Below are 18,665 nucleotides of genomic sequence, written 5' to 3' on the forward strand. Positions count from 1 at the left end.
CCCCACAAACACACTGATTGAACTGTGAGTGCTACACAGACGCACTGACACTCACCATTTGCACTACCTACTTTAACAATGCATGGTGCACTTGTTGTCTGCAGTGCAATATGTTATACACTGTGAACCAACCATGTGCAATACAACTATTTATATACCCATCACCAAGTATTTTACTGGACTAGCAAAGTAAGATTTTCATTGTACGGTGTAACTGTCTGTTTACTGTGCATATGACAATAATATCTTGAATAACGAAAAAATAATAAAATGTATAAAGCACTGAAATCAATATCTCTTCCTGAAAGCGAATTATATATTGAGAAAAAAAATATTGATACTGTTTAACTGCACCTGCCTTTTCTCCATTGCTCTAGTAAATGATTTACAGTAAAAACTAAGTAGGTCAAGAACAAATAGATGGAGTAATTGGAGTCTCAGATAATAGCTCAAGAGCAGACGCCGGGGTACAGAGGTCTGTCAGTGGACAGTGATGATAGTGGATGGATGACAGAGACAGGGAAACCTAATGATGAGCCTATGACCTATTTCTAACATTCGAGCCAAAAAAAACTTAAAGCCACGGGAAATAGGGAAAAAATGAGAGTGGAGGATAGGGATGAGAAGGCTTTGTGACAGGTGGGGGAGTAGTGAGCCAGGGGAGAGGATCACACTGCTGGACCGTTAGCAAGGATCCGTCTCTATGGCTGTGGAAGCCCTGAGGGCATGTGGAGGTCCGACAGAGATGTGTAGTCCGCCCTTCCATTGCTGAGGGGCATGCTGGAAAGGAAGGAAAGACACTGCCTGGGATAAAAAGAGCTCCCATTGGTCCTACTATGCATCTGTGAGAACACTGCAGACAACAAATGCTCAATAGTAGTGCACGTGGCTCAAATTACATTTGTTATGTACACTGTAAGAGCCTGTATTGCATTTCACCTCCTGCACAACATACCAAACCACACATGTGAAAACAAACAGACTGCAGACAAATTGGGGACTTTTAAAGTCTAAAGAAAAAAATAAACTGGGTTCTGTTTTTTAGGAGGAAATATTTTCTAAAGCTGCGTACGGAATTTCAACTTGGAAAAGATCCCATCAGCTACCTAGCTAAACAAATATTGGCTCGATACCGCTTGCCCAATACCAATACCGTCTTTTCCCCACCCTTTATCAACCAAGCCATTATAAATGGAATGGTTTTACTTCACTTAAACTAGCCATCTAAGAAAACACAATGCTCACACTGTAAAGTCAATATTGTACTGCAGTAAAAGAAACAGAACTTGACACTGCTGATTTTCTTTATTTAAACCTTATCACAGATCTTTTAGCAGCATTTTGGATTGGTCAGCACCACTCAAACAATCTAAATGAAATGTAAAGCGCAACAGTTTGCAAGATTTAATCTGGGTTTTGAAAGATAAAGAAATTATAATTCCAATGAAAAGTAATGGATGCTCCTCAACCCTCAATGTAGCCTATACCTCAATGACCATCCCCCCCCCCCTGATATACGATGTAGTGATCCTTAACTTTCATGTGTTGTCTTTGAAATAACATTTTATTATCAATGTTTTAGGAGAACATCCACACATACCACTTTGTCTTCCTTCTGGTTGTCATTGGAGATCAAGCTCCATTCAATATCCAGCGGTCCAGAATCAACAGGGTCCAGATTGAACTGGCAGTCCAGCTTCACACTCTGACCGCTGGCTTTCTCTATCGATGTTGGCCCCGAGGATGTTATCTCCACACCAGACGCCAAACCTGGACACACAAAAAGACAAAAATCAATGCATGGCAACATGCATCAACAATAAAACCACTGGCATAGCAAGCCAGTAAAACAGAGCTTTTTCGCACTGTTATCAAATTGAGTAGCGAATTGTCAACCACAAGGTATCATCCCCCTCAAGCATACCCAGTGCTATCATCTATTTTACTTCAAATGCTGTAAACATCATTTAAAAAATGAACATCATGCTGTATTTAAGACGACTTGAAATAAACGATTAAATAAAGTATTTTTTTTTTTTTTTAATAAATGGGACACAGGGTTCAGTCCGGAGTTTCAGAAGCCCTGCTGTAACCCATCACCAAACTGGAGCAGACTTAAGCATTTATTCTTAGAACGAATAAACATCATCTCCTGGTGACATGAACTGGGTTAAAATTCTCCATTCAATAAGAGATTTTTAAGCCGCAGCATGGAACACAGTCCATAGAGAATGGAGATGTCACATGCTGCCTCGACTCATTAAAATCCTTCTGACAGCCTGCCACCTTCCAGTCAGCGAGTGGGGGGAGCACAGCTTAAAAAAATATATAAATATATGAAATCAACACAATATGTTGATGCCAAAAACATATGTGTGTCACAAATACTTATCACGTCCTACAAATGACACCAAACATGTGTAACTACACATTTTCTTCTGATAATAGGAGAAATGTTCACACCATCTTAAACGGAGCGTTTTCTTAGCTTCATCTGCATCTCATTACACTGCTTTCACAGTAACCGACAGATGGAGCTGAATCAGAGATAATTGGTGGAACTGGATCCAAACCGAAGAACTGTAAAACATTTTGTTAACCTCTCTTTTTCCTTCCTGCGGAGGTTTAATTTCACCTCAAACAAACAGGAGTCCCTGCATCTACACAACCACAAAAGGATCTAAGAGCGTTGTGAAATGTGTGTTGTACGGAAGATAATTTGTACTAAGGCTTTTAATTGGCCTTCACATCTGTCTTCCAACCCAGCCAACTGCTCTCAATCAAATGTACAAACAGTATAAGAGAGGTTAAGGTGACGAGTATGCGGCTCCACAACAAAGAGGAAGTTGCTAGCTGAATGTTCTAGATTGTGGCCCCTTAGGGTAAGGAGGGTGTGAGTAACAGGTTGAGGTCCATGCCGCATCAAATGTCCATCAGCTTATTCAGCCTCAAACCTCTTTTACCTATGGCATCAACTGTATGAAAATACACCACAAAGGTTTAGGCACATATAGAGAGTGACAGTCGCAGTCACACCCACCATTGTTGAAGCCTGTAAGCACTAGATGTGGTTGCACAGCACTAGCATAGTTGTATTCCCTATCTGTCGGTGTTGCAGCTGGTCGTTTCAGCCCACAGCTTTTGACAGACGCCATTGATGGGAGTTATCCATCGCCTTCAGCAGAAGCAAGAGAAAAAACAGGGAGCAATATAGAGAGAACCAAGATATGTGTCTATCACTGTCAAAGCGGATACACAGCTTGGCATCTGCATGATGGAAAGCTGTGTCAATTCATCAAGCCCTAACATAGGACGGGGGCATTTCTCAAAGTTGCTTAGAAAGGGGAGAAAATGGCAGTCTGTGAGAAATGGAAAGTATTCAGCTGGAACAGAGGGACTGGTTTCTCTGACGAGCAATAAAGGATAGTGTTTGATATAGCTGTTAAATCAATGACAGACCTCTGAGGCCTTAGAAGGCATTTGCTGAATTACAGTTCAGCCAGAGGCCTCTTCCATTCAGCGCTACACAAATGGGAAAAAAGTGCCATTTCAGGAGATCATCCCTCCCACTGGCAAACAGCTTATAAACTTGCCAGTGTAGTGGTTCAGGTGACAGCAGTGCCAAGGCAAATATACAAACACACCAAGAGTGGAACCCTAAAGGTTAATTCCACATAAACAGGAAACTATAAACCTATTTAATCCAGCTGCTGCTCATTTCAAGTTGTGGCGAGGAACTGTGGTGAATGTAAATGAGATGATAGCGTAGCTTTATTTAAAGCCAAAGTTAATCTGAAATGATAGCAAGGCAGATGTTCAAGCCATGAAAATAAACACCTATTTGTACTGAGTGATGGAGTCCTCCAGCTTTAAACTTAAATGTTTTGCCAAAGTTTGAACAGTTTTGGTTATTTAAGAGACATGTTTTACTTTTGGTCCTATCTCTATTCACTTGTTTGGTCCCAATCTTGTCGATTAGCTGAGTTTAAGTCACACTCTTAATATATAAATCCTGTACAGTTTTTTTTTACTTTAACTATGACTGTTACCTATTAAGCTTATTTAATTTTGAAGAGAAATATTGAAGGTGTGTTACAAATGAGCAAAAACATCAAACTATACAAAAAGGATCCTAAAGAAAAAGGGGCACATGTTTACACTTTGTGTACAAGGTGTGTACAATCACTACAACTGAGAGACAAGCTTAGTCAAAATAATCATTTTAATTAAATGCCAATAAAATGAGGTCTGTAAACAGGACACGAAGAAGAGAATTGAGTCCCGGTGAAGATTATGCGACCAGGTAAGCCCACTTGGCTGCCATCGACACAAAGGTGTCACATTAGTTATAAGAGAAAAGGAAGTTTGGCAGAAAACTATGTTCTCATAGGACCCCATTACTCAAAGCAGAAAGATGATTCAGAAATTGCTTTTAGGGCCTTAATCTGTGTTTCCGCCAGACCAGGGCTGAGAGGGCGTCCACCCCGTCTCTTATAGATTACTGTCTTTTTACGTTAGTGAGCCGGATCATTTGGCTCGGCTCTCTTAAAGCGCCGACTATTTCGGCTCCCAAACGGCTCTTCATGTTACCACAGTTTACACAGAGCCTCAGTTTCACCGCTCATCGCGTCCAAATCGCGCATGTTCCGTGTTGTCCTGTAGCAGGCACCTTCGATGTCGGGGAAACGATCTTCAATACTCCAAAAAGAATCCCACCAGACTCTTTTGCCTCTCCAACAGAGGGATGCCCTTGTCCTTTTCGTCATTTCAAGCTATAAAAACTCTCGATCTTCTCTCGAATTATTAATATTTTTTTAAATGACGGCAAGACGCCCCCCTGGCGCTGGCGGAAACGCTGGCCTTAATATTCGCCAATCTTTTCATGACCAATTAAAAACAATAGCCCTAATCAAAACATACCTGACCCGCTAGCCCGCTGCCCCTAGCTTCTCACGGGCCAACAACAAAAATAACCCTGTAACCTAACCTGTAAAAGTCAGCTCATAGTGTTAATCAGTGACTATGTGACTCGGAACAGAAATGATCTTACTGACCTCAAAGTCTCTGCTACGGTGAGATTGTGCTCCATATAATTACTGGCTTATATAGGGTGACTGTTAGTCTATATTTGGAGTAATGGCAGCACAGCTAAAGTGAACTGGCCTTCTTGCTTCAAGGTAATATAATCGACTGATAAGAGACCATCATTACAGTCCAAGGAAAACAATGAGAAATAGACCGTTGATAAATGCAGTCAAGCATGGACAACAGACACATACACAACTTCCTTGAGCTCAGTGTTTACTGTAGTAAGAATGTGTGGCACTGTATGTGTCTGTGTGTGTGTCAACGTAGTGGGAAAGCCGAGCAGTGGGGGGAGGGCACGCTGGCTAATTAAAAAGTCTCTCTTAATAACAATTCATGGCATGGTCTCTTTCCCTCCAGTCTCCCCCACACTGTCTGACACAGCACATCCCAGCATGGTTACTGGGACACTGGGAATGAACAAGAGGAATTTAGGGTGTCAGCGTGCTTCGCCCAATACCCCCACTGCCATTCACTCACTCACTCACTCAACCCCCCACCCCTCCCTCCCTGCCTGTCCTCCTCTTCTCCAACACACCCATGATTGTGGAGTGCCAGTCCCCCAAGGCCTAAGATTCTCTCCGGTCCCGCTGATTGTAACCCCGCAGCCCACCCCCTCCACCTTTGTCGGCATACAATGGGGAGAGAATCCTGTCTCCTGGCAACCAATCCCTCTGAGAAGGTTGCCGGGGCGCTTGAGAGACCGAATGAGAGAGAAAGGTAGGTAGACAGAGGGAGAGAGAGGGCAAGTAGGTGGAGACAAAGGGGACAGTCGCGAAAAGGAAAGTTACCTCGGTATTAATGAACGTTTGTGGAAGTCAGCTCAAACCTGTTTTAGTGAGGCATCTTTATTAACAGGAACATTACAAACAAGCATAGCTTCGATAATTGAAATAATGAGATGAAAATAAATCATGACAACTTGTCAATGTGTGGCTTTCCTTTCTTTGTTTTTCTCATTAAATAATATCCTTCAGTATTTTTTAAGGGTGGTCAGAATATATATATATATTTTTTTTATTTGCCTTAAAATAAAATGTGCGATGGCATCCGTTACCTCATTATTTACTCTCGTTTTTTTGGTACACAAATGGGCCTGCATGGACTCCAATTGTGTGTGCAGTTGCATCATAAACGTTATTTTGTATTAGTGTTTAGTGCCTGGAACATTTGGAGGTTGGAAGTAGGAAATATCAACGGAAGGCATAAAGTACATAGATAATACAGAGGTTAACATTTTTTTTACTGATACTAATATATGTGCAATTAGCTAATAGCTTAGTTTCTCCATGACATGTATAAATGGATACCATTTATGCAAGTGTGTAAAAAGTCTTGGCAGATATTATGATTAAGTGTTAGCAGTAGCTTCAGGAGACAGAATTAAACCCTGAAACAAGGAAACACTAACAAGCTAACCTCCACTGACCCTTATGCTAGTCAGCTAAAGACCCTCTGAGCTTTGTCAGGGGCCGCAGCAGATCATAAGCCTCTTTCTCCTCAACCCTTTGACCTTACAGAGCATCCTTTGGAGTAAAGTCTGAAAAGCAAAGTCTTACCGTGGGGAGATAAAGGCAGCAGCTATTTCAGGCTCACAACATAACAACAACTGCAACAAGAAAAGGCTTGGCTCAGTGAGAGAGGTGAGTGATGTTGCGCTGGGATTTACTTCCGTTTACTTTCTTCAAGGTCAGCTCTCTGAAGTTCCACTACACTAGCATGTGGTCTCATGTTAGCCTCAGTGGCAGTGAAAGAAGTGCTTTAGTATTGCAGTAAAACCGCTAATAAAAAAAGAAATGTATGAGGGGGAGTGTGAAAGTTGAAAGTATGAATTAACATATTTTTCTCATATAAACAATGCCAGTGAAAATATTTTCAGTTTAGTGCTTCTTGAAATACAACCCACCCACAGCTAACAATCTTGAAAACAATATGTTGTTTTCAAATAAATGAGGCAATATATCACTAATTAGAATAAAAAAACAACAGTGACAGAGCTTTTAAAAAGTGTTGCACATTTTCCTGGACGGACCACTGATGGGTTGAATATTGGTAATTGTTTTTAGTGAAACTGCAACCCGGAGGGCTCTGGAAAACCCAAATTAAAAACAGCACAGACGCTCAGCCCATCATAACACAGTCAAGCCTATCCCCAGTGACCACGCCAAAGAACAGCAATTACTTCGGGAACAGCAGAGGATAACTTTATAACTTTGCTGCCCAAAGAGAAGGATCTGAACACTCGCTCCAGTGCCCCCGCTGGAACTATTCAATTTGAAGCACTGTGGGCGCCCCGAGAGCTAGTGCATCCGTGGTTTATTTAGTGTTGCAGAGGGCTGGGACTCTTGAACCATACCGATTGTGCTGTAATGCAGCCTGAAAGCTCCCCTTGCCACACAGAGCTGCCATCAATTCCCCGTGCAGATGACCTAAAGGCTGTTTTGACATAATTGAACATTAAATGTTGAAGGGGTGAGGAATGACAGGCACTTTACTAGACTGCCTGAGCATTTGACAGCTTTTCTATGAGCCTATGGGGAGTGTGGCAATCACCCCTGCTGTGAATGTCCACAGTAACCAATCATTCAAAAAGGTTGTTTTGTCAATTCAATCCAATGTTTCTACAATTAAGACATCTATGTGTTTATGAATATAACATATTCTTCTTAACAGTACATTCCAAATGTGGAATATGGTGTTAAGAATTACATGTTTTCTTTACAAGGAAAATAATACACTTTTTGAACAATTTAAAATGTTAAAATAAAAACCCAGAACAATAGAAAAACGCGAAGGTGAGTTATTTATTATTGTGCAGGATAAGGCTCATATTAATAAGAAAATAAAAACATGTCAAATTTGTGTGCATTCAAATTAGATTTCTAATTCGACCGATCAGGTTGGTAAAAGCTGATGTTTCAATTGATAGAAAAAAGGAAGTACAGAAAGGAAGAACAGCGAGAGGAAATACAAATACACAATAGCTGTTGTTCCTAATGGTCTGGTTAATCAAAAAGGTGTTCATCACAGGGACTGTCAAGATATGGCGTTGAGATTGCACATTTATAGAAAGCAGTAGGGATTTGACAAGATGCAGGTCAGTGCATTTAATCAGAAGCTGCTCATCTAACCTCTCTGCCACCATCAATTGCTCTAAAGCTAGGCACAAACCATTAAAAGCAGCACTGGCCAAATATACATCCCTTCCCCCATCTCTGTGAGAGGAGGCCCATTTATATAAAGAACCCTGAAGAGTCAGATAAGACCCCCCAGTGTCCCTGAGACCTGTGGAAACACACAGTCACACATACAAAAGGCCTGTGTCCCTCAGGATTTGTTGAAGCCCAGGGACAGTGAGATATGGACAATGCTGGGGGGGGCTGGCGCTCCAAAAAGCTGATAGGCGAGTCGCCAGTCCAAGGAGCTTGCAGATAGCTCGCTGATAACACCCACATGGGGAACAACTGCAAGTGTGCCAATATAGTCATGAGAGGAGGAAATGAAAACAGAGAAGAGACGAAGGGACATGAAGGCGCTGAATATGAGGCGTTTCAGTGATACAATGGAATGCATTGTTTATTTAAGAAACAAAATGTCTGTCTGTATAAGTGGGTGTCACACCAAGGAGATACAAACAGCTGGAGTGTTTTCTTCTTCAGTCAGAGATGCCAGAGAATTAATTACAAAATCATGTCCTCCTCACTACACAGGAGGAACAAACCCAAAACAATTCACTGCAAGCCATTGGGGAATGTGCAAAATGGTACAAAACTGAAAAAGGCCTCACTAACACAACATGTTCTGTTTCTGTTGCCACTTCATCCTCATTACAGGTCAAGAGGGCTGGTTGATCAGAGGAGGTTTTAAATCAATCATCAGCCTCTGATTATTGGAGAAGGCGTGTGCCAAAGAGACAGCACAGAGGTATTTGTTGGCTGATTTGTATTCCTACAACAACTGCCATAAACATTTGGTTTTTAAAATCCAAATACGGTTAACAATCACATTTCAATGTGACTTAACATACACATGAGACCTGCTGGGCTCATGGCCCATTTGCTTAAATATCTCCAATATGTGCACAGAGAGTCAGACGAACTGCAATCACATGTTGTTGAGGTGATGAAATGTGTTTCTGACATCTTCCTAGGTGGTCGGGCAAATAAAAGTCAAAATGGTGCATTTAGTCATTTTATTTTATCAAGCTTTAACAAGATTACCCAAGATGCATGTGGAGTTCTGGCACAAAGAGGGTAAATGGTAATACAATGGTGGATTGACCTCAGGAAGGTGAGGTGTATTTATGATGTTTTAAATTCACTTTAATAAAAGTGTGTAAGGCTGTTGAAAAGAAATACTGTTTATCAAAGGCAAGTATATGTGTTCCAGACTTCCAGCGGTTTACTGTGAAAATAAATGAAAGCCAAATGTCTCAGTGGGGTGTAGTCGTGGGGCGTCTATCTCTCCGACACAGGAGTTTCTCCTCCTCACTGAGGGGGGAGTAGGCCATGCCAGGCCCCACATCCCCCAAAACAAATAAATTGCCTGATACAGAGAGGGCCCCTGCCGGCACCCCGGCCCCAGCCTTTGTCCGCGCCCCAAGGCACAATGCCAACTGTGATCAGGAGGCAGCCTCGCTGATCACACACTGAGACACAAGTGCAGCAGAGTGCAGCTACTTCCTTTAGACTGATGATGGACTGTCAGAGCGGTTCCACTGTGGATAGGATGTGTTGCAGAGGCGATACAGATGATCAAATGTAGGTTTTAGAAAACATTCAAACTCAGATGCTCATTTGCAATGCAGAAACAAAGCTAAATGTGGGAGCATACAGACGCAAATAAAAGTTTCTCACAATTGTTGAACACATAATAAGTCGGCTTAAAGCAGTAGAGCATGAGTATCAAAGTAGACCATTCCCCTTGAAATGCAGGGCAAAATTAGGGATTAGAAGTTCTTTCTGTAGCGCCTAACAAGCCTGGTGCTCAAGGTCATTAGTGAAAACTCAGAAACTCTCCAGGAGGGGAAACAATTTCACATGTCTGGAATTTCCAGAGCTAAGCAATTTCATCTGTTCAGTCTGAAGTGGGCTGAATGATTCACTTCACCATGTCGAGGGGAAAAGAGTACATGAGAATGAACAAATTCAGATTTGCCTTTCACAGCGATAAGAAAGCACTTCCTCATAGCATCTGAAGCAAATCACTGACACTAACAACTCGGGCAGCTTGGTTCGGTCTACTGAGGACGTTTTTCTCATTCGTAGCTAGTAGAGAAAAATGAGTGTTTTAGTTGGGTAATCCAGTCAAATGAACACAAAATGTATGTAAAGTAAATACCTATGAAGACTCTCATGGCTCACTGCCAAACCACTAAAAGGATTAAGGTGTGGGGCCAGACTGCAGACAGAGGCAAGTCAAAGTATCAAGAATTCAAACAAAAACACTTCGCAATGAATTCCTAGCGTCCTCCCTTATAGTGAATCACATCTCAAAAAGTGTGCCCACTATTTAAATAAACTGTTTGCCAAAATCTTCATTACCATGGAGATACAAAATATAAACAATGAACTTATTCCATCGGACATAAAGTTATTGACTGAGTTTGTTTGCTGGGTATAAATTGCTATGAAGTGAGTCTTTAAAAAGGTGATTTCTCATGTTTTGAGTAGAATGCAAAAAGGCCAACTCCTGCAGATTAAGATATTACCTCTGCCTATGATGGATTTACATAGGAAACCTATTTTCCATGCAGTGCAGAGGCATGTGTGACGTCGGCTAGATTGGCTTGGAGGCATTCAATGAGGGGTTTACGCCGTTTTCTCTAGGCTTGGTCTAAAATAAGGTTCCCTGCCAGAAGGACATTATATGACGGTGGTCTTCTGGACATTTGTTGAGATTACACATTCCTATGTGTTACATGCCCAGAGTGTGCAGTAAAAAGTTAAAAACGACAAACACAGACTATTTGAGTTTAAAGATATCCAATTGCCGCTGAAAGCTCCCTGAGGACAAAAATGGTGTATGGACAAAGTACTTAGTAATAACTGCTAAAACATCAATGCCTTTTCCAATGCATTTATAACATCCCATCTCTCTAAACCCGCTCATCCTGTCCAAAGCACTCTCGTCAGGGCAGAATAAGGTCTTTGTGAAAGTGTAACAACACAGACAGTCTCTTCCTGTCCTCTGTGTGGGGGGAGACACTACAGCAGGACATCAAGATAAGGCCGCTGTTAAAAGATAACAAGATGGATAATCCCTTTTCTTTCGTCTCTTTTCTCCCCTGCACAGGCTGTGGAACAGGCCTGGTGCTTCAAGGCTGGAGTTCTTCTTCTCTCTGAGGCTCTTGAAGGCAGGTGTAGTAAATGCACCTGAGTGTTAAGCCTTGTAGGAAGCTGCAGGCGAAGACTGTCATTTGTTGTTACAGCTTAACCGAGACTAGTGGCTTTATTCATGCCTCTAGCTCGCACTCACAGCCAAAAAAAGATGAGAAAGCTAAAAACAGCCAGTCTACATATCGCATTAAATGACAAGGTGGGGCATTTTAGCGTTAGCTAATCTATCCTACAAAAAGAGGAAATCCTACATTTGAAGTCAAGACAGAAGTATTTCTCTCTGTCCTGTTGTTTAACTGTTTAACTGTGCACAGGATGAGGCTCAACAGGCTTCTACAGAGGAGCCTGGACATTAGAAATAAATTCACTAAGCCCATTGAAGATGGAGAGCTCAGATTCAAAAGGGGATTCTATATGTAGTTATTTTGACTCTGAGTGTGTGTAAAATAATTAGATCAATCTCAACAACCCAAGCATCTAAAAGAAAAAAACCTTAGAGAGCTTATCACTGCAAACTCTACACAAACTCCTTCAGAAAACATTAAGCACGGTGTACATCAACATTTAAGTTACTCTCACATTAAATTGGACTCCAGAGCATGAAATTGCTTTAGAATCAAAGAGCCGCAGCTCTGCTATTTTGTAATAAGCAGCCGTGTAAAGCCGATACTAGGGATGCAATGAGGAGCCTAACAACCCAAGATAAAAGCAATTGCACATACAACATCTTCCCTCGTCTATTTTTAATTAAGAATTCAACAAGAAACAAATGAACAAGAGCTTTTTGAAACAAAGGGATGTATTGAAATGATAACCAAATGATGTAATATTCTTTAATGATAGTTAAATAAAAGAGCAATCAAGTCATTAACGTTGTAATGCTTCAGATTTCAGTCCTGGTTGATTTGGTGATACCCATGGTTACTGTGGTAACATCAACTAAGGGTTTGATACTTGATGTAAAGAGAACAGCATAGAGTTTCAATGAAATACAATTGTGCTTTAAATACATGCTGCATTGGAAAACCTCTCAATCTGATTCCATGTGACAATGATGCACTCCAATCCCAATAAAAACTCAACGGACCCGTTTCAGTCTGTTCATGTTTTGATGTTCTATTTCAGTTTTCTACAATTAAAAAACATGAATATTATATTCAATTTCTGCTACACACTGGTATTCGCATAATAAAAGGAAGGAAATGAAAATGCCATCTTTCATCAAGTTTGAGATTTGTTGAGAGTAGAAACCTTACATCAGTAACGTGTTCTATTCATTAATGGCTAAGAGGAAGAATGCCTACGATTTATATTGTCTAACTAATTTGTCTTCTATATCTTAAACTCAATTTATACCATCCTAACAATATCTTGGGAAAATTGGCATTTACAAATACCCTGACACTTGAAAAAGTTTCAGCAAGGTTGTCTGGCTCAGGAGTGTTTAGTAGATGTAGTAAAGTGCTTTTGCCTGAAACCTAGCCTACAAACCAACTCCCTGCTGGCTCGAATGACATCTAAAAAAGGTCTGACCCAAGAGTAGTCTGGAAAAGCAGCCAAATGCTTAAAAGGGCAGTCTGGACCAGGCTGACAAGTACATCATCTCAGAGAAAGTGACACAACACAATGTCCACTGTTCACCTTATGTGGCGCGGCCAGTACTCAAACATATACAATAAGAGAATCCCTTGATAGAGAATTGAAAGCAGTTCAAGATGTATTTCCCAACCTGATAAAGCCATCCCACAAGGTCTACATCACTATCTGTTCACTTACACTGAACAAAAATATAAACGCAACACTTTTGTTTTTGCTTCCATTTTTCATGAGATGAACTCAAAGATCTGAAACATTTTCAACATACACAAAATAACCATTTCTCTCAAATATTGTTCACAAATCTGTGATAGTGAGCACTTCTCCTTTGCCGAGATAATCCATCCCACCTCACAGGTGTGGCATATCAAGATGCTGATTAGACAGCATGATTATTGCACAGGTGTGCCTTAGGCTGGCCACAATAAAAGGCCACTCTGAAACATGCATTTTTGCTTTATTGGGGGGGTCTGGGGGGGTCCGAAAACCAGTCAGTATCTGGTGTGAGGGTTAGGATTAGGGTTAGGTTTAGGGTAATGTTGTGAATCGAGTGGCCCATGGTGGTGGTGGGGTTATGGTATGGGCAGGCGTATGTTATGGACGATGAACACAGGCCACTCGATTCACAACATTACCCTAACCCACTCATCAAAGTCGAGGTACTCGACACTTCAAAACGTATACAATTCTTATATAGGACATAAAAATAATTTGTTTTGTGTGTGTGTGTGTAGTGAGAACACCGACCTGCGACCGATCACGGTGGGTGTTGTGTGTGTGTGTGTGTGTGAGAACACCGACCTGTGACCGATCAACGGTCGGGATTTTTGGTGTGTGTGGTTCGTGTGTGTGTGTTGTGTGTGTGAGAGAGAAAACCGACCTCGATCGATCCAGCGCGGATGTGTGTGTTAGTGCGTGCGTGTGTGTGTGATGACGAGAACCCGACCATGCGAACCGATCACGGCGGGATACTAAGTGATGTGTAGTACACAAACTAAACACAACCGCTCGCTGTGTGTGTGTGTGTGTGTGTGTGTGTGTGTGTGTGTGGTGTGAGAACCCAGACCTGCACGACCGATCACGACGGATGTGGTGGTGTGGTGTGTGTGTTGTGTGTGTGTGTGTGTGTTGTGTGTTGTGTGTTGTGTGGTGAGACACCGACCTGGCGACCGCATCACGACGGGATGTGTGTGTGTGTGTGTGTGTGTGTTTTGTGTGTGTGTTTGTGTGTGTGTGTGTGTGTGTGTGTGTGTGAGAACACCGACCTGCGACCGATCACGACCGGGATTGTGTGTGTGTGTTGTGTGTGTACCGTGTGTGTGTGTGTGTGTGTGTGGACGAGAACACCGACCCTGCGACCGTCACGAACGGGGATGTTGTTGATGTGTGTGTGTGTGTGTGTGTATAACCACCGAACTGCGACCGATCACGACGGGATGTTTGTGTGTGTGTGTGCTGTGTGTGTGGTTGTGTTGGAGTGTGTGTGTTGTGTGTGTGTGTGGAACAGACCTGCGACCGAAACGACGGGATGTGTGTATGTGCGTGTGTGTGTGTTTGAGAGACACGCCTGCGACCGATTTCACGGCGGGAGTGGTGTGTGTGTGGTGCGGTGTGTGTGTGTGTGTGTGTGTGTGTGGTGGTGTGTGTGGTGTGTTGGTTGTGTGTGGTGTGTGTGTGTGTGTGTGTGTGTGTGTGTGTGGTGTGTGTGTGTGTTGTGTGTGTGTGTGTGTGTGTGTGTGTGTGGTGTGTGTGAGGAACACGGCCCTGCGCGATCACGGGGTCTGTGTGTGCGTGTGTGTGTGTGTGTGTGTGTGTGTTTGTGTGTGTGTGTGTGTGTGTGTGTGTGTGTGACAGTAAGTGTGTGATATTGTGTTTGTGGATAGATATTCTTTCTGTGGGAAAAAAAGAAGAACTCAACACACGGTTTCTCCTTGACCGATCAGTCTCGCGGGATGTGGCTCGATAGTGTGCTGTGTGGTGAGTCCGGACGTACAGTCCCAATGGTTACATCTGAGGTTTGGACGGGTTGTAGGAGATGTGTTTGGTAGCTGCAATATTAGTTCTGAGCTCTTGCTGGATCTCCAGATGACCCGGCATGTGCATTGTAAAGGTGTTTATGAATATTTAATAGTGGGATACGCTCGATGCTTAGTTCGAACATTACCTACACTCACAGCACTATAACAGTTTATTTCTCAAAATTAATAATTGTAACAACAATAACACGGACAAACACCCAAAAATGTGTCAAATCCGATCGGTGGAAAATTTATTCTGTAGAAAAAAAAATGTGTGTTCTTTTTACTGACTGTCAGAATAATCATTTCCAACCTTAAATAAATTATGAAAGTAAATTGTATAAATCTCTAACAATTACCACGGTCTGACCTACTAGTCAGGTCGACCTCAAAAATGTTACCTCACACGAATTAAGTTCATTAAGATAAAAATTTAGGAACATCGAAAGGATCCCTGGAAAAAACCGAAAATGTAAAAACCTGCAAAACACTTACGTATTCCGTAAGTAAATTTTGTACCCCAACCTCCAAAAACAACTGAAAAAAATGACAAAACCTTCCTCTCGCCGCTCGTGTGTGTGTTGTTTAGGAGTAATATATAAAATGTCGGATACTACACAGGTAGGATGTCCAATCAACATACCGGACTTTGGTAGTCTATGTCACAAAAATGTTCGCTGTGTTGTGACGTGTACTCTTAAATACCTTCAGTGTGTAGATATTGTGTACGCTCAGTAAGCCTGTGTGTAGAATAGATTGTGTGTTGTCGATATTTAGCTTATGGACAACAGGCCAGATATCTGGGACGAATAAGTACAGAGTCGCGCACGTATCAGACTAATAGTGCTCCCGAAAAGCTGTGTGCTATGACCTCCCCATATTACGTCGTGCAGCAAGGACAGTGCGAGACGACAAAGACGGTTCGAATATTGTCTGAACTAGAAGAGTAGTCTTGGTTTGGTAGGCCAGGAACGTAGTAAAGTCGAGAAAGAAGTGTCGAACAATACCTACTGACTAGAGAGAGTTGGTTGTTTGGTGCGTGGTGTGTGGTGTGTTGTGTTTGAGAACGCCAACCTGGGCGCTCTACCCGGCCTCCTTTTTCTCTGCTTGCTGCATATAGTATGGTAGGTGTTGTTCGACACTTCGTGTGTCGGACGTGTAGCTTAGTAGTCTGTGTGTGGCTCTACCCCAAACCAAGACTAACTCTTTCTAGTTCAGACAATATTCAACCGTCTTTGTCGTCCGCACTGGTGCTCTGTTGTCGCGTTGCGGATCGTGGATAGTGGTGTGATGTCAGTTAGTGCTAGCGCAGCTTTTACGCGGGGGACTAGAGATCGTATCACGGTGCTCTGGGGTAGTAGTTTTCGTCCTTCGTAATTCTTTCCAAAGTAAATTTGGGTAGTAGTATTGTGTTTGGTAAATGTACGTTAGTGATAGTGGTGTGTTTTGTAGTGGAGAGAGCTCACCAGTGAACCATGCATGGACATCTATTTCGGTGTGACGGCATGGATGCCAAAAGTCGTATGGTGGTAGTGTGGGTACCAGTGTGTGCGGATCGTTGTGTAGTGATGTGTGTCCGTGAGTAGTGTTGTGTGTGTGTGATGATGTGTGTGTGTGTCTACTCCTATAAAAAACCTTCTACTCCAAGTGAAGGTTTTAGTCATTTTTTTCAGTGTTTTGGGGAGGGTTGTGTGTGGGACAATTTACCTTACGTGTAATACGTAAAACACCGTGGCGCTTGTGTCAGGTTTTTAGCTACCCGATTTTCCGACGGGATGTGTTGTTTGTTGTGTAGTGATGTCGTTGCTGATGTGGTTCCTAAATTTTTTCTTTACATGAACTTAATTCGGTGGTGGTTGGGTAAATTTGAGGCGACCTGACTAGTAGTCAGCTGTGGTAATTTGTTAGAGAATTTTATACAATTTACTTTCATAATTTTATTTAGTTGGGAAATGATTAATTCATGACAGTCAGTAAAAAGAACACACTTTTTTTTTCTAAGAAATAAATTTTCGCGGTGTTGGATTTGACACATTTGGGTGTTGTTTGTTGTGTGTGTGCTCGTGTATGTCGCTCTGTCTGACCTTGCGACCGATCACCTGAGGATATTTGTGTGTGTGTGTGTGTGTGTGTGTGTGTTGTGTGAGAGTAGATAGTTTGTGATGTTAGGTTGTGTGTGCTGAGTAAGAGCGTCACTGTAGTTGGACCTGACTGCACAGAGTTGGAGGATGATCCTTTTTAAGATTTTATTCATTAACTTGTACATTGAGTGTGAGTAAACACCACGTATGACGTGATGTTGTTTAGTGTGAGTGAACACGACCTAGCGTCCCTAGCAGTCGCAAACCCTCGGGTGTAACCGTGATTGGGACTGTTGTTACCGGTCTCCGGGGTATGTAGTGTCTGAGCTGTGCTGGTAGAATAGCTCGTGTTGTTATATGTTTTAAATTTGTTATATTTTTTGTTGTATTACGTTTTGTGTGTGTCCTCACTTGTGAGTTTACGTGTTAATCTTGTTGTTGTGAGTGTATACTTTGTTGTGTGTAAGGCAAAATAAAGCGAGGTGACTCTTATTTTGTGTGTTGCTAGGGTTGTCTGTTTTGTTTTAATCTGTTGTGTATGTTTGTATTAGTTGTTTGTATATCAGTTCTTGTGTATAATAAAAATTTTGTGTTTAGTGTTATTATTTTGTTGTGTTGTGTCTGTTGTATGTCTACGATGTTGTTGTGTGTCCTGTGTGTCTTCTGTGTGGCCTCGCCCGCAGTCGCGCAGGCAGAGAAGGAAACGGAGACCGACAGAGACTGACAAGCCGGAGAGGAGATGTCAGGACTGTCTACTTGCGTCATTCTCTGTAAGTAAACTTAAGTCGTTGTTCACCACTTTATTTTTCTCTCCTACTTCGATTTATATATCTTTATCAAGGTATCCCCTTCAAACATTATTTATAGAGGGGAAAAAGGTCCCAAACTCGTATAAAATTTCTATTTCTTCGCTATTATGAACTCTTAAATTTACAAGCTTAGTAAGTATGTACGATGTAGTCCTCTTGTAAAAAGAGAGTCGGGGTAGCCAAAGTCGCGTGGAACACTGCGGCTGACTGACCTTCTTACTCGGCCCGAGGACCACCAACCCACGGACTGGTCGTCCACCGGCAGGTCTAGACTAGGTTCGGGCTCTCCTATGACGTCTCGGTCTAGACCTTCCTTCCTCCCTTCGTCTATTAGTCAGACTTGTGACTTAGTAGTTTGAAGTAAACAAAGGGATATCTAATTTGTTTTTTTGGGGTGGAGACAGAACGAAACACGAGGAGTACCTCAAGAGACACCCGGAGGAACAGGTTATGAGTAATTTGGATTTTTCTCTTCAATATGGTATTGTCATTGTGACGTACAACGGTGTCTTTTTTTCGTAACTAACCGTTTTACCTTCATACATCGTGACTTGTTTTTCGTTCGTTCGTGAAACAAAAAAACGATACAAGGACTCTACTTGAGTTTCTAGATTTTGTAAAAGATATATTGTGTTTTATTCGGCTAAAGAGTTTATACCAAGTGTTTGACTTTTTTAGACACTATCACTCCCCCAGGACCCCCCCAAGGCTTTTGGTCAGTCACAGACCACACTGCCC

General features: G+C 42.0%; 1 protein-coding gene across 1 annotated transcript in view; it reads right to left on the reverse strand.

Moving 5' to 3' along the window:
- Positions 1–18,665, reverse strand: part of cxadr (CXADR Ig-like cell adhesion molecule) — a 39,824-nt gene that overhangs the window by 12,930 nt on the left and 8,229 nt on the right. Inside the window, exon 2 of the mRNA XM_010767782.1 lies at positions 1,601–1,770. Within this exon, the coding sequence (XP_010766084.1) occupies positions 1,601–1,770 (170 nt within the window). The remainder of the gene's footprint in view (positions 1–1,600; positions 1,771–18,665) is intronic.

The sequence above is a fragment of the Notothenia coriiceps genome, unplaced genomic scaffold (assembly GCF_000735185.1).
Source record: "Notothenia coriiceps isolate Sejong01 unplaced genomic scaffold, NC01 NC01_scaffold00004791, whole genome shotgun sequence".
Lineage (NCBI taxonomy): Eukaryota > Metazoa > Chordata > Actinopteri > Perciformes > Nototheniidae > Notothenia > Notothenia coriiceps.